The sequence below is a fragment of the Periophthalmus magnuspinnatus genome, chromosome 7 (assembly GCF_009829125.3).
Source record: "Periophthalmus magnuspinnatus isolate fPerMag1 chromosome 7, fPerMag1.2.pri, whole genome shotgun sequence".
NCBI classification, from domain to species: Eukaryota; Metazoa; Chordata; class Actinopteri; order Gobiiformes; family Gobiidae; genus Periophthalmus; species Periophthalmus magnuspinnatus.
Genome location: NC_047132.1, coordinates 21,203,101 through 21,220,417, shown reverse-complemented (window position 1 = coordinate 21,220,417; position 17,317 = coordinate 21,203,101). Strand labels below are relative to the sequence as shown.

At 42.2% G+C, this 17,317-nt stretch overlaps 1 protein-coding gene across 5 annotated transcripts in view; it reads left to right on the top strand.

Annotated features, from left to right (window-relative positions):
• The window catches only part of agrn (agrin), a 362,945-nt gene that overhangs the window by 305,343 nt on the left and 40,285 nt on the right, over positions 1-17,317 (top strand). For 4 of the 5 annotated variants that reach the window (XM_055222858.1, XM_055222857.1, XM_033968810.2 and 1 more), the window contains 5 exons: positions 1,151-1,275; positions 1,361-1,466; positions 6,565-6,945; positions 10,780-10,905; positions 16,451-16,578. In XM_055222858.1, the coding sequence (XP_055078833.1) occupies positions 1,151-1,275; positions 1,361-1,466; positions 6,565-6,945; positions 10,780-10,905; positions 16,451-16,578 (866 nt within the window). The remainder of the gene's footprint in view (positions 1-1,150; positions 1,276-1,360; positions 1,467-6,564; positions 6,946-10,779; positions 10,906-16,450; positions 16,579-17,317) is intronic. The other variant, XM_055222859.1, reaches the window with a different exon arrangement.

Genomic DNA, 17,317 nt, shown 5'->3' with positions numbered 1-17,317 from the left:
CATTTGATCAATGCTTATTAGCCAAATACTGCACCGAGCCAACGGCATGCGCATCAAACATCTTTATTGATATTTGATTTCCTCCTCATCATTTCTTACTGTGGAGGTTTCACATTGTCCATATGTGCATGTTTACGCTCCTGCATAAGGACTATTGATTAGAGAGCTTATTAAAGAAAACAGCCCCTATGATTGCACTTGCTAAAATGCCATTTGAAGCAAAGGTTAGCCCCTGCTGTGGAGGCCTGCAGCTCCTTGATTAAGATGCAACAGTAGATATCGACTGGAAGTCAAATACTTAATGAAGCCAGTGGTCCCAGCGCAGTTAGAGCCACACACGACGCCACATGCTCAAAGACAAGAGACCGTGTGCTCCTACATGAAAGCAGCACCATTGCAGAGAGCCCTCGGGTGTAGGCCTGGAAGGAGACACAGGGCGCATGATGGGGGCATGGTGGGAGCATGGTGGGAGCATGGTGTGGTAGCCCACTGAGGCATCAAACAGTGCTTTGGAGAGGCATGCAGAGTAATTCAATACACCTTTAGACCACCACTCACATCTAAGGAAGTGTCTTAGCTGTTTTTGTGCAATTATGAAATGGTTCCTTCACCTCAAGACATCTCTGTAAAGCACATAATGGATACCTTTACAATTACTACACAAAGAATGCTTTTTTTAACTTCAGAAACAAAATTGTAGAAAAGGTGCCTTATCAGTCCAGTAAGCTTCACAGTGCACTTTAACTGAGGATGTGAATATGCCTGATTATTGTAGAAAGAAGAGGAATTATACTGTGCACTACTGTTATTAGACCTGCAAACCTTTGCTAATTTAAAAGAATTGAGATACTTGAGTTTGGATACAAGTATGTAGTCACGGTACATACTATTGATGTACTAATATACTCCATTATACACTTGTATCGTTCTCTCCAAGTAATAAGCTGACTTTCATCTTCGTCTCAGCATGTCATGTTCTCTATGCTAAATACTATTAGAAAGCATTATTGCAAGCACTCATTTCTGTCAGTAGGATGCATTACATTCTCTCGACACAGTTTTTAATTAACTTAATCTTTGCAATACAAATATATAACCATTACTGTTTGCAGTTTTTGAAATCTGTTGCTTAAACCGGCCTCTCAACCAGGTCCCGAGGCTCCCACTTCCTGTGATGATTTAGTGTGCAGTTACGGTGCCACGTGCATCGAGGTGAACGGCCAAGCCCACTGTGAGTGCCCCTCTCCGGACTGTGATGAGAAAAACAAGACTAAGGTTTGGAGCCGCCTTGCTGTTATTTTTGTTGTGACAGTGTTTGCAATTTAAAGCTAATATGTGTCCCCCACTCTCCATGGAGCAGGTGTGTGGATCAGATGGGGTGACCTACGCCGACCAGTGCCAGCTGCGGACCATCGCCTGTAGGCAGGACAAGGACATCACGGTGCAGCACTTCGGACAGTGCACAGGTGAGGCCCCCAAGAGCCCCCATGAATCATACAAGAGCTCACTGGGCCAACTGCTGTCAGGGCCCCCATCACAATGTTATGAGCTTAGACCCTCCTGCTGGCTGCTGCTTACAGTCGATCTGTCTCTGTCACTGGGTAATGTGGACTTGGGAAGATCTGCTTTATGAAACTAACAACTGGTGTATTGCAAAACCAGATGCGTTGGAGGGTCATATTCTGGGTTCAGGTGTTCGGTTTCCTTGTGAAAAAATAAACAGTTCTTGATGGTAGACATAATGACAAATGTAAGAATACTCAGAAAATGACAAGGGGAATATTTGTACAACCTGTTCATTACAGGCTGTGTGGAGATTGCCCTGTGTCTGCTTTCTTACTTGATAAAGAGGAATGGCTGCTGTTTCCATTCATCATTATCTGAACAAATTATATTCAGAAATCATTGAAGAAGGTTAGTAGCATTTCTTGTTTCTTGGCTTCCTGTCCCATTGTATGCTACTCCTGGTCAGGTTTAGTATGATGGCATAGTGGAGGACACGTGTAGCCGGCGCCCCAGCCTGTGAGCTGATGGACATGCTCTGGATGAGTGTAATAGGCGTCGGGATACACGCCAGGCCCAAAGCTTTCATGTTCAGTGAAGTCGTCGCACCGAATGCCAGCTTGCATCACCACTGGAGGTCCACAGACACTCAAGGCACGTACAAGAGGAGAGGAACCCAGCTGTGAGAGTCTGGCTCCCAGCCACGCTCTGCCAGGTGTCTGCACATGTGAGATCACCTTATCAGCCGCAGACACTCAGCACAGCACAGAGGGACTCTCCACTGAAGCACGGAGCAGTGACCAAATGTTAGCACAAACTGGGACATTAGTCTGCAGGCTTTACCAGGCAGCAGGGGCCCACACACCTGTAGTATCTGAACTATCTACAAACTACAACCTTATTTTATAGTCATGAGAAAGAAACAAGTATCCCAGGAGTGTGTGTTACCCTGAGAGTAATTTCACCAAACCATTAGCAATCCAATTTGAAGCAATGTGGTTGAAATGATGCATTTTGATCTTCCTAAGGGTTGTTGTTTTTGCAAGTGTATCATCACAGATCTCTTCAGTCCTGGAAAAGTAATCTTCTGAACACAGTGGGAACACTGGTTTGTGTTAAAGTTAAAATAGGCCACCTCTCAGAACAGACTGAAGACTGTCTGTTTATTTACGCACATTTGAAACGACAGATATCCATATAAAGAATTGGTGAGAATTTGATAAGTCTCTGAACATCTGGTAATTACAAATTCATAGCTGTGGGTTTCACGCAAAGTGAGCCAAAATCCAGACAAATTCTTACGTTGCCTGGCAATAGAGAGGCGGCTTAGTCCTAAGCCTCACCTAGTGTGGGTTCTCACACAGAGCAGGAAGACGCCGAGTCTTGCCTACTTCAGTGTGAATGCCCCAGGGAGGAGCAGACATGCCTCTGCACAGGGCCACCCCACAGACCAGCCCATCTTTTCATTTCTCTCTCTGGATGCGGTGGCACGGCGGGTAGCTGCTCTGTCGCTCTCTCAGTGCAGGGTTAGATCTTCAGCTCATTTCACGTGTGGCTGGGTGCGAATTAGCATTTTCTCTGCCTAGACCCCTCGCCAAGCACAGTCCTGCCCACAGCCACATTCACCTCCGATGTGCAGAGGCAGCACTCAGGCATGCTAATGCACATGCTAGTGTTCACGCTAAAGCACAAAGCAGCCTAATGAGCCACCATTGATTTTAACCATTGTTCTGCTACAGTATTGATCTATTGCAGCTGCTGCCATATTTCTCAGAGCGACAGCTGCTCTTACAGAGCAGAACACATGTAAAAGGCATGTGCACTGGCTTTAGTTGTTGCCACTGTCGTCTCTATTCTAGCTCTCAGGGAAATGGCCCTAGAGTTGGCTGTGACTTGCCTCTCCCATATGGTGTTATCACCTGTAGGTTTGTTGCAAATTGGCATCGCATGGCGGCATATGGCACCACCAAACCTCCGCCAGCGTGTTTGTCAGGGCTGCCTGCTTCAGTGCCTCGTTACAAATCCTTGTTTGTTTTTAAAATTTTGTTTTGCAGTTTGTGTAAAGACAATAAAAGCATTCTGATTGTTGTACTATACACTCAATTTTAGAATTTGACACAAACATTTCAACCATGTAAATTTTAAATGTTTAATTTTTGTTTATTACCATTTGAAGAAGAGGTAATATAATGTCACATGCCTTAATTTTAGTTCAGGAGTTGAGACAAAAGTAGTGCCTTGTTTTTTGTTATTATTTCATATAGTCCTTTCAATAAACCTTCCACAAGCAACCAATCTAATAAGCACCTTTCATAAGACAGAGCACAGAAAATGACAATGTTTTCTCTTAGCTTCTCCACCCACTGACATACTGTCCATCCAGCTGGAGGAAACACAGCTAAAGCCAAATGGAGTGTTAAACCTGATTAGAGGGCATGTAGCCAAACACACTTGGTCTAAGTTTATTCTCACCTTCTCCACGTCACGCAGCTCACTGGCACAGAAACACACAGACGTCTGAGGGCATCGGCCTCCTGACGCTAAGCCTTCACCTGACTGACAGGTGCAGCCAAGAGGAAAGCCTGTGCAGATACCATTCACAGTGATAGCATCAGCGTACGCTGCTCCATCCTACAGCCTCTATACAAATCTGACACTATAGCCTCAGGAGGCATCGCATTTCACACTTTAGTGCATAACTGCAGTCATAATAAGGGAGTATTACAGTCATTAAAGCCTCACGAAATGCTATAGACTTCAGAGTTACATTACAAGTCATTATACCAGAAGTTTAGGGCTTACCTTAAACTCTGTGACCTTTGATAGCTAAATGGTTTTGTGGAGTGGTTCTTAAACTTTTCAATCCAAGTACCACTTACAAATACCTGGCTTTTCAAGTACCACAAGATCCAGACTGTTTGTCCATCATAGGACAAAAAAATGTATCTACCAATGTTTTTGGAAACTTAGAGTACATATGTTCATTTAGTCTGAGTTTTTTATGTTTCACAGTGATATTATTATTACTTTTATGTCAAACATGACAAAACACATAATTGCCTCAAAATATGTGTATTCCAGCTCAGTGGTCAGAAAACCCCTCTCTAAACAAATATATATATCATATTCAGTCTTTAATCTGACACCCACATGTCACTGCTATTCCCGTTTACAGGAGACATCGCATTTCACACTTGGTGAATAATTGCAGATATAATGCAGATTATTACAGTGTCATTAAGTCCTACACATACTGTTAGGTGAATCCTAATGAGGCAGAGACGGAGTATGTGCTTTTATCTTTCTCCCACACACTGAGGACCTCTCGTGGGACGCACTGTGAAGTAAGCTGACAGCATAGCTACGCCTGCTTTGCCTCGGCTTATGCGGCCCAATCCAGATACTCAGGAGTTTTGTCCTATTTATCGTCCTTTTATTGCAGACGGTTTGTCCTTTTGCACCAGCGCTTTTTGCATTGGTAATGACAGTCTCTGTAGAGCCTCTCCTGGTTTGAGTGTGTGTTTTTTGTGGTGCAGATGACGGATGCTCTCTCCACAAGCAAGCCGCGTGCAGTCTTTGAAGCTGGAGTTAAAGCGGCTTTTTTGCCCCGTTTCTATCAATCATTCATCACCAGAGGCACTGGCTGTTGGTGATTAAAGCTTCGCGACTGGAGGGGCAGCATTTGAATATGGATATATAATTCATGGGCATCGGAAGCACACAAACATGTATACTGGGCATGTGCGTACACAGAAGGATTCAAGCAAAGCCGACAGCGGCAACTGTAGTGCTCTAACCCATAATGCTACATAACTCACCAGCAGCATACAGTATGACATTTTTCATACTTATCTCACATATGGGAAAAATCATTACTTTTCACACATAAATGAGGCAGTGGTTTAGGCTTATTTAGTGTAGTAAAGGAATATGCTAGCTCCAGCATCCAAATAGTGCATAATTGGCCCCAAAACCTGTTTCTTCCTGTTGCTTGCGCACAGTTTTGTTTGTTTTGGGGGTAGCACTAAGCAGGGATCCTTTCTTTCTGTAGAACTTTGCACTCTAACATTAAAATGCAAAAAAAAAAAAAAAAAGAAAGAAAGAAAGAAATGCTAACACTAAATACAAGATCTAACTTTGCTCCCATGAGGTCTGACTACACTCTTCCGCTCAGCTCCAAAAGTAAAAGAGCAGAGAAGTAGCACACTGTTTTGGTGACATAGTTCTACATAATCAGCTTTTTGCACTGAAATATGCTAGTTTGCTAAAGACACACAGTATCATCATGGAGTATCATACATTATCTTCAGTAAGAGCTATATATAGAGCACACACACATGGATTAAATGCGTATGTAATGAACTTCTGCCTTTTTACTTTTCAAAGACAAAGTTACCACCTCACATGTACAACAGCATGGGATGACTGTCAGGTTATTATGACTGTCAAGCCCAAGATAATTTCATATCAATTTTTCAAATGAGTGTTTTAATTAGCTTCTGTTAATAATGGAGCTTGCCTTTGTGTTTGGCCATTATCTTTCATAATGACATTGTTAATGGTTAAGAGAGATAGTTAGGAGATTAGAAATACAGCGATGGTTCAGTGAAATTAGAGGAACAAGCTCCTATTTACTTGTCTGTGCTATATCAAAACACACAAACTAAATTTATGCATGTGAGTGGCCATAGCTTTACAATACTACTACTCTAACTGTTCCATGTTAGAGTACTCCCATATAAGACCTAGAAATGGTATAGTGTTGTTTGTGGAGTTTAAATGTCACTTATTGCCCGGATTTCATAATTAAGTAGGCATTTTGAACAGTGTAGTTACTTTTTATGTGAATAACAATATAAATTCTACTATGGGGGAGTATTTTAGTCTGTGGGGGGGATTCATAGTCTCTCATGTTAGTGGGAAACGCTGTGTTATGTATTAGTAGCATATTTACATTGCATTGTTGTGTTTTATTTGACTATAGTCATCAGTTGCAATTAAACATCTCCATCCTTGTCTCAATCATTCATCCATTGCTTCCTTGCATTTTCCCTCCACCAGAGTCCATCTCCGAACCGGGCGAGCGACCCACCCCAAACCCTCTCGCCACCACCCTCAGCTCACTCACCACCTTCGCCACCATGTCTCCCAACCTGGTGTACGGCATCCCACCCCCAAGGACAGAGGACGTGGACGCCACAACCGAGACCCCTCCAAGCTCATTCCCCACAAACCACCAATCCGCCTCCCCCCACACCCACCCCCAGCCAGAGCCCACCAGCCCGGCACCCATCTCCCCGTCCCGCAGCCCCGTGCCATCACCAGCCAACTTCGAGGGGTCAGGCAGCGGAGAGCCCAGCGGAGATGATCAGACTGAGGAAGAGGAGGAGGGCGAGACTGGCAGCGGGGTCCCGACAGAGGCCAGTGGGGGAGAGGAGCCTGGTAAAGCCACTTCATTACCCATAATGCTTTTTTTTTTTTTTTTTTACAGGAGCTCATTAACACATCCATGGCTTCATAAAACATTCAGCTAAGATTTTATGATGGAAATGAAGCACAATGGGAAGATTACCAGTAGTCAGATACCAGTGAGATTTTGAAAGTATTGTTTAATAAATTATTTATGCATGACTCAATAAGGTATTACAAGTACAAGTAAAATTACACACGGTAGTTGATTTGATACTACACCTCCAGATGGATTGTGTTATTACAGCACACATATTATGTTTTGGGTTATGAAGAATCAAAAGTACATCATATGTCGATCATTAATTTGCTTTTGTTCATTGTAATTCACAATATTGATTTAATAATAGATACTGGTCCATTGAGGGTGTTCAAAAGTGTAGAACTGATAGACCCCTTTTCACGATAGTGGCATTCAAGCATATCAAGCGGCGGATTTTCATTCATACATTTTTCTTCTCAAAAATGCTATGTGGCATTTTTGAACCCAAAATGTATTTCCCAGAATTAAATTTTTTGGGGGGGAGTTATCACAAATAAATACTTAGAAGTGGGCGAAGTGGGTAAATGAAACCAGAACCAAAATCACTCAAGCCTCAAATACAGGATTACTCAGGCATACATGAATCAGTTGAGTAATTTAATAATGGGGGAAGAGTTATAACATGGTTAAACGCAAAAGTAGATTTGACATAATTGGTTGCCTGTGGCATTTACTGTGCCTTCATTTGATTTGACTTAATAGTCAGTATTGACTTAGGTACAAAGTCATCTAACTATTTTTAAACTTTTGTTTACCCTGGCTTTTTGGGTAATCATTGTTTCAAAGTTTTTGCAATCCCATATGGCTCATGGCCAGGTCAAAATTGTGAAAAGTGGTGCTTTTGAGATCAGTATTCACACCCCTAAATAGACTATTTAATTTGACACCTGCCAGATGGACAGGGCAAAGGCCATCTTCTCAATATGGGATGCTGCAGGATTCTAAGAGATGATTATGACCTTGAGGAAAACTGTTACAGGTGGACAGATCTGTGAAAAAACTACAGTACTGGCACCAAACACAAATCACCATCACCACATCTCTGTGTGGAGCTCGCTTCTATTTGCTTCCCCCAATTTTAACCAGAATTGTCAGTTGAGGCCGAGATAACTCATAGTTCAGTTTGCACACGTTTCATATCCAACTCCAGTTTATGCAAAATGCGTCTATAACAACCCGCCCAGTCACATTGAGGGTGAGGATATGACTCTATTATGACAGTCAAAAAATGCATTAGCGTGGTTCAGTGTCATACATCACCATGCTCTTCCTAGCCATTCTCCAGTGCCCCCACCCCTCCCCCTCCACAGCAGCTCAAAGAGAGGAAGCCTGTGTAAAATCCACCGCACAGCCCAGATGAAACCGCTGGTCCGCGCCTGCAGCTCTCTGGAGCCTAACTGTCAGAGTGCCCCCCCAAAGATGAGGCAGGGAGGTGTGACTGAAATCTCTCTCGACATGCCCTCCTGACTCACAAACACCAAAACAAACACTGACTGAGACTTTTCAATCAAATCTTTTTTGTATTTATTTTATTTTTTTATTTTTGTCTGTTTTTTCATGTGTCTATGTGGCCCGGGCTGACAGCTCACAGTAACAGGATGGGATTGATGTAACCATGTGGCCCTGATGTGTTCCTCCTCTGTTTTCGTGTTGCTGTACTCCCCTTTCTGTCTCTCTCTCTTTCTATCACTTTCTCTCTGTCTCTCTCTTTCTCTTTCTTTCTCTATCTCTCGTTTTTATGTGACTGTGCTCTGCAGATTTATGCTGCTGTCAACCACTGACCAGAGGCACAGACGTGAGGAGCATGTTCACTGTCTGTCAGCCAGGCCTGTGTCCTGTGTCCGAGTGAACACATGTGTGCAAATGAATGAAGGAGAGCAAGCAGAAGAGTAGATGTACACACTTCCAAACATGGAAATAGTCCCACCAATTTATTCAGCAATGTCTGTGAAATGAGTTCCAATGATTTCACCATAAGACTATCACTGATGTAATCCTTCTGAGACTCAAAAGAACATAAACATCTTCCTCATGTTTGAGTCCATCAAGTATGTGGAGATGAAGAGAAGTACTTTTATGGTCTGTACTGCACTGAAATTGCAGCAGATAGTAAAGGATTCAGATTTCCCAAGCAATATCATTAGTCTAAAAATCCTACTGGCAATTACTTACCTTAAAATTAGCTGAAAACTAAAGCTTTAGATTCCAAACTAACTAATAACTAACTAAACCAAATAAATTAATACATAATCCAGTTTCAACAAGTGTCACCAAACTATATTTAGTCGAATTTTTAACCTAACTACTATTCCTACATACTGTCTACACTTGTTATAACCCGTGGCAGCATCCATGCAAATATTATTTTACCCTTCAAATACTTTAGCCTTCAGAATGGATGCATACAGTTGTGTGAAAGCCTGTTATCTCCCCTTCTTCTTCTCTTATGAGTTTCTCCAATCCACAGTGCACACATCACTGTCTGAGTAGGCTGTATATCTGTCCACATTGTAAACTGTGCCGCGCCGTATGCCTCTGTGTTTATTTGACAGCCCTCACTGCTCCCTGTGGACTCCTTCCTCTCCAACCCCTTGTGTGTAAATCTCCAAACCACACCATATACATTTGCCCCATAAACCCACCCTCTCTCTCTCCCTCTCTCTCTTTCGCTCTCCTTCCACCCTATACCGTGACCGCGCTGAGTCCTTGAGCGGGACGTCCCTCGCCTCCGACGTCTTTACGACTTGTTTAGCCGCTAGCTGTTTGCCTCCACGATCATTTCTAATCTCGCCGCGGCCATAAAGTGCGACGCTCTGACCACCGCCGGCGTCATTAGAGAGGACTGTGCTGATACAGGCTCTCATTTTTCACCCACAGAAAGACCAGTCACTTTTATGTCTTTTATATCCCGAGATAGAGAGATATACAGTGAACCTGGGCAAACAGAACCGCGAGTGTGCTTACCGTGCACCCAGGAAGCCTAACTGTCGGCCCAATCAGCTCTAAGCTCTTATCGCCGCCCCTTATCATTTAAAGTGTTTTGTATGTGACACCACTGGTAACACTGGCTATTATCTCTGTCTGCATCTGACAGAATGGGTTCCAGGTGTAAAAGGAAAATGCCATATAATTACTCCAAGCAGATGCCAAGTTTCAAAATGCCAGAGTTGGAAACTTAATGACTGAAATCAAAATATCAAATACATGATCAAAATACACATAAATTTTAAAATATTTGAATGTAACAACTACACAACTATTTTTCCTAACAATGTTTATTTCACTGCAGAAAAATGTTATGTTTTTCTTACTATAATTATGTAGTACTATTTACTGCTATTTTATTAGGGCCTAGTACTGCAACTAGTTATACTGCAGTATTGACTCCATAAGTGAAGATTTATTTTTTCACAGTGGAGAAATTCAGTTGTTCTACCATGCTATTGCAATTATTACTATGACTTCTTGAGTGAAATACTTGGTGACGTAACAAGTACTTGTATATGAGGATGTAAGTATAAGTGAAATAATGGTATGTAGTTAGCACATCTAATAAAAATATCCATTTTCAAGAAGGAAGAAACAAAGCAAACAAGAAGTAGCTATAGGTTAAGCTGGATAACCTCAGAATCCAGGCTCCCTCTGTCACACCTCAAAAGTCTCTAAATGGAAGGCTCTTCTGGGCTCATGAGATAAGCCGAGATGACTGTAGGAATATTTGCGAGCTTCATGAATAATTCTCTGTCCCTCTGCGTTGTCCCCAGGTCCCACTGTGGCTAGCACCACTGTCCCCATAGCAGAAGACCGATCATCCTGCGACAACTCCGAGTTCGGCTGCTGTCCTGATGGAACCACCGCGGCCAGTAATCCAGAGGGCTCAAACTGCCCCTGTAAGTAAAGTCACACTCTATTCAAGTTATTGCTTATGATGCTACTGCTCTGAAATGCGCTGTACCTGATTTTTACTGTCTTAAAATGTGAAAAACAGAACTAGTTAATTTTAAACAGTTTCCAGCAGTCCAAAGTTACTCCACACTTTTGCCGTCACAGTGTTGCTGATAACAAATAGAATAGAATAAACTTTATTGTAATTTGTCTTGGGCGGAATGCTCCTTAGTTGCTGTAGATAAAACATTAAAAGATATAGACTACGCAATAATTAAAAACACTACATTAAAAAGACAATAGTATATCATGTACAGCGTGCTGTGAGGGGGGAGCTAGTTAGCAGTGCACTTCCTGCTTCGCTGAAGAGAGAAATTCTCACAAAAAATGCTTACGTAGACAGCTCACATTTTTACCCTTATACAAAATATCTGTTCTGGGGCAAGGCCATTTTTATTTAGTTGAAAAATGAATTGGTATGAAAAATTCAATGAACAAAAGGAGCATCCCTAAATCATCCACTAACTGCATATGCTACTGCAAATATTACACATAGTATTTTTGTGGAACCAGGGCTTTACACATCTAGTAAGATCATCAAACATACGTTATGTTTAAAACAATGAGGCTTAAAGGGTGATGGTAGATGATAATGCATTTTCAGCAATACTTGTAACTCATTTTATGAACTACATTATCGTTTACTTCGAAATATGTACATAAATGTTTAATTTTCTTTCACTTTGCTGATACATTTAAGTAGAAACATTTTCCAATAAACACACGTTACTTAATGCTACTTAATGTATGTCTCCAGCGCGCTGCTCATCAACAGTGTTGTGTTTAGTTTTTTTTTTTACTTTGCTCATTTTAGACTCTAAAGTCTGAACTGCAATACAAAGTTTAATCACTGACTGTGTGTAAAAAAGATTGCATTGATCCAGTAAAACTCCAAAATTAAACCCCACCAAATCGATTGCAATACAACAGCCCCAGTGTAACTTTAGTAATATTAGGCATTCTTTTGGTGCTGCTGTAAACTACCAGAGGTTCTTTTGACAAATATTTTTTCACAATATTAAATTCAATTGCATATTTATTTTAATTCAATCTACGAATCTATGTGGAAGTTAAAAATCTGTTCTTAACACCAAGCCAGCAGACCAACGGGAGCAGGTGGTGTCTCATCACTCACTTGGTAATGATTCTATTGGCAGGTGGTGGTGGATAAACAAATACAACATTCAGGCTAACTTGAGTAATCTTCATCTGTATTTCTGACACCTCCTGAAAGTCTGGTGTATGTAATTTCCCAGAATAATTTGGTGTTAAAATCTTGTAGACTGTGTTAAGTTGAGTTATATGGCTACCAGGTCTTTTTGAATTCATAGAAATCTACTGAAAAGGTTCTACATCACAGTTCCTAAAGCTGTTTATTCAACCATCGCATTTACAACCATACTGTATATTGGCATCTTATCCGTCTGTGCCCCATATCTCCTCGTGTACTATATCTCACTCCTCTCCTTGCCTGCACACAGTCAATCTCAACCCTGTCTTGCATCAGTTCACTCGAAGCTGAGCAGTGAGGATGGGGGCACCTGCCAGGCGACCGGGGGGGTGACCGGAGCCGTGTACTAATCAGAGACTTGCGCCTGTCACTCTTTGGAGATAAAAGCCTCTCCTGCCCTGTCCGCGTTGTGTTTTTAGCCCACTTTGTGTCACCGCGAGGGAGCATGTGTGTGGGTTCCCCCTCCCGTTACAGGTCAGCACACAGAATAAACCCGCGGATCATGTTACAAGTTCTAACAAACCATTGAGTGTCAGTTCAGATTTAACAAGCTCGCAGGTTGGCAGGAGCTGTTTTCACTCAGGTGTCAGTGAGAAACAATGAAGTGAACTGCTCGTGCCACCATACAAACGTGTCATGCTGCGCTATTTTTGAACCATACAATTAGTGCTGTCAAACTCGGCGACTCAATCTGGATAAGACCTGCAGCTACTGGCACTATCAACAACCAACAGAATCAGTGAAGAATGGTAATCTGTATATGTAGACTTTATAATCCTCATTAGGAGTTGTATCCTCTGCTTTTAAGCTATCATTTAACCAGTGCCTCAGAAAAAGCTGAAGCAGAGGGGGGGTGAAATGTGAACCCATCTGCAGATCTTAATTAGGTCAGGATGTTACCTTTACTTAGAATGTTCCACAGTATAGTAGTTAATTTATAATCCCATATTTATTCAACTTCAGATGTTTTACTGCTCAAATATACCCTAAAAAATATGGATTCTTTCTGTGATCAGAGTTGCCCCTACAATTATCTGATCTGTAACTTGCCCTGGTGAATGAATACTGCTATACTGTGGAACATAACATTGACATGGAGAAAGCATGTGGTGGACGGTATAAGAAGTTACCGGGTACATATTTTTCCTTTAAACTCCAATTAAAGAAAATGCTGATTCCTATTATGAGAACATTTCTGCAGGTGTAGTGCAGGTGTAAAAATCAAAAAACATGTAAATCGAAAGGCAATTTAAAAGTACATTTACAAATGATCAAAGCAGTGCATGCTCCATTGCCTTCGAGTGGAGCTGATGACGCACTGTCCCCCCATAAACACTCGGAACAAGTTTAATCTGTAAGACAACAGTTGTAACAAATGTGCCAGGGCCTGTAAATATTTATCTCAGCACACATTGTCGGCATACAGGCGATCGATACCTCATTCAGCTGAAGTGTTACCAATAAAAGCCGAGGCACAATAGCCAGGTCGATATTCCGGATCTCTTTTCTCCCGAGGAGGGCTTAGCCAGCGTCACGCTCATTAGAAGTGAAATGACACGTCCCTAGAACCAGCATGTCCATCCGCCGCCACATTATTGATGCGCTCTGATTGTTCACCGTTCCCGTGTTTTATTGAGATGTGAAAGGTTGAAGCAGCTCAAGATCCAAGAGTCCAATCCACACACTCTGGAGTAGATCGCTCAAAACTCTCTATTCAAGTCTGGCACAAAGAGTAAGCTGTTTCCTGGAAATACACTGAAGTTGCACTGTGTAATTTTTCTATTTGAGGGTCATTTGCCAACTTGTCCTCATGGAAATTTTATTGCTTTGAAATGTTACAGAGTATGGGATTAAATGTATCTGGCATTCTGACATGCTTTCCTTTACATCGTTTACTTTATTGTTTAGAAATGCACAGAAACACATGCATTCTTAGCACGCTGTTAGCGGACTACCCTCTCCATAGATCTGACTTGTGAACTGACCTGGTGGTGTCACGCAAAAGCTATGCCATGGAGACCTTTAAACTTCCCATTTTGAACATAGTTACGATTGATGATGAAAATTGTAATGTCTGTGTAATCCCTCAGTCGTCCACATCTGATCCACAGTAAAAAACAAATTAAAATCTGTCAACTGGACATAAAGTTGTAGGAGTGAAGATGTTTCGCTTCTCATCCAGGTTCTGGTCAGATTGCTGGTGGACACTGCCTTATATCTATCTGAAGGGAGGAGCTAACTACACTGAAACTCGAAACAGCTATTGTTTACAGGTTTTGTATGTAGGCTAGGTCTTTTGAGCACTGTGCTAAGCATATTCATTCAACTCTTAATGGGTACTTTCACACCTATTGGCATCCTGGCTTGCTCTGTTGTTCTTTGTTTCCTTTGTTTGTTATGGGTCTGAGGATGGAGTTATAAATGGGGGAAAGATGATGTCTATGGCCCCCTTTTGTGTTCAAGCAAGGATTGTCTTTCCTGACAAAAACTGCTTATTTTGCTCCCTTCTCAAACCATTTCTTATCTCTGGCTAGGATCTGTATCTCACTATCTTTAAAGGAGTGGTTAGTGGCTTTGAGATGGAGTTGGACAACGGACTGGGTTCCCGAGGAGCTCTCGCGACAGTGTTGGTATATTCTCTTATGATGTGGCTGTTAAGTTTCTCCAATGTACCTCTCACTGCACTCTTCACTACACTGAATGGAGTAGACTGCATTACTTTGTTTATGGCTCGGGGTTTTGTCCTTTGGGTGAACCAGTTTCTGTCTTAAAGTGGTTGTAGGTTTGAAATAGACCAACATTTCATACTGTCTGAAAATTCGCTGAAGCTTTTCAGACACACCAGCTGTGTAAGGAATAGTTACACCTCTCCTTCTAGGTTCAGATTCCCTGTTGTCCTGTTTTTTTCTATCTCTTCAGATCGATATAAGGCAGGGTCCACCAGCAATCTGACCAGAACTGAAGAAGCGGCTTGGATGAGCAGCAAAGCGTCTTCACTCCTACAACCTTTTGTCCAGTTGACAGATTTAACTTTTGGCTTTTACAAAGTAATGTTTATTTGGCCCTCTTTAAACACATTAGTAATCCAGAGTTGAATCATTATCATTTACAATCACAGAGAGATGGTCAGCAACAATTTTATGTAAATGTGGAGCAGAGCATATTTCCTTATGTTACATTTTAACTGGTACCTCTCTTTGCCATAGAACATAATGGGAAACAAACACTCATATGAGGTTTAATAGCTCAGTGCGGCGCTACTGTAAACTCGCCCATGTGCAGCTGGAAGTCTGACAAATCCATTACTTTTTACAGTCGATAGCATCTCGGCGTCCAATCACTCCATCCCCCTTTTTATCGCCGTCTCTCTTTTCTCTTTACGTCCGTCACGGCACTGGTCTGGAAAATCAGTCTCTCTGTTGTTTCCCTTCTTTTGCAGATCAAACGCGCGATTTGGCCGCTCTCCCCCTCTCTCCTCCTCTCTTCTCTTATCAAGCCAGCCCTCGCCCATTTGCCAGTGTTTTATGACCACACATCCCCATCCACGTGTGCCAAGCATCGCTATAAAAAGTCTAACCCGTCAAAAGACCGTGCACGTGCTCCATCCGTTTTCATGCAACTTTAACCGGGCCGCGTCAGTCATAGGCCAGCGACATTAAGGAGACAATTACGCCTATCTTTCACGATAATCATACAAGAGCGCCTTCCCATCCTCCGTGCGTCACTCTGGCAGGGGCAGACATGATTGATTTGGGCAATTTGTTCAACTGATTACGAGCGGCGTGCAAGGCCTAGCATCAGCTCTTCACTAGGGCAGGCACATACACACTACCCTGGCAGGAGCAGCACAAGTCGTATAAGAGGGGTGATAGATGTTCGACAACATAACCCTCAAGGTCGCTCAGGGAGGCTTAGTCTTTGCTGAAGGAGGCACTTTTGAGGTGCCGCTGGCTGGTTTTCACTCTGTTCTTTCATATTTGTGAGTTCTGTCTAACGTCTTGTCTCTCTGCACAGCTCTCCGTGCCTCCACCAACTTTTTGGACGAGTCTCTGTCTGGTAAAAAAAAATAAAAAAGTGGCCCAACCACTTCCCTATTAGCATTGCTCCTACTCCCTTGAACTCCCAACGTACTAACCTCTTCTCGTCCAACCTGCACAATCCATCACTAACTGGCACGGGTCCAAGCCGAGCACAGGGGGAAGGCGAAGGTAGAAGTGGTTTATAGTCATATCTTTTAACATAGTGCTGTGTTTTTACAGTTACTACTAAGTTCAGCGGCTTCCTACATCTGGACCAAGTGGAGGGTCAGGAGGTTTTCTATACCCCCGAGATGGAGGACCCCAAATCAGAGCTGTTTGGTGAGACGGCCCGCAGCATAGAGAACGCTGTGAGTACTTCCATTCATCTATGTGTCTGTTTACATATCTTCATGAAAACTCCACCAAAAAAAATAAAATCGATGCCTTAAAGATGCAGTATGTAACTTTTCTATTTCAGGATCTGCCACCCGGTTGTCGCCATGGAGATGTTATTGCTTTGCCTGAATTGTTCCACAGAATGGCATTTAATTTTTTTGTTTGTATCTCCATGGAGACAAGCAGGTGACACCAATAGGACTCACAATAAGAATACATGGATTTCAAAGTAAAACACATCTTAAATAAATCCAAGACTTACAAGTTTATTGCCATACTGTGGAATAGTCCAGGTATTTGCCTCCATTACCTCAAAAGAATTGCATAAAAAAAATCTAAATTCTATAATAATAAACATCTGCTTTGTATTTCAGAAAAGCTGATGGATTGTTTAACTTTTAAGATTGCTTATCAGAACTTTATGTTGACCACTAGTCCATGTATTCAACTTAATGACGTAGTGCTAGCTGTCTTGCTTAGATCCCCGGGGCCCAGAGATTGAGCACAGCATTAGTTCTGGCAGTCCATTTTTCAAAAAGGCTCTGCCAGATGTTCATATGACCCCCGCCCACACCACACATCACATGACCACTCAGCTCAATCAGCCTTTACTAATGACTGCCAAATTACAGCGATACTAACTGTTTTCCTTATATTTTTTTGTGTGTTGTAAGTGAGGTAGTTCCAAAACAGAATGACTCGGGAAAGAAT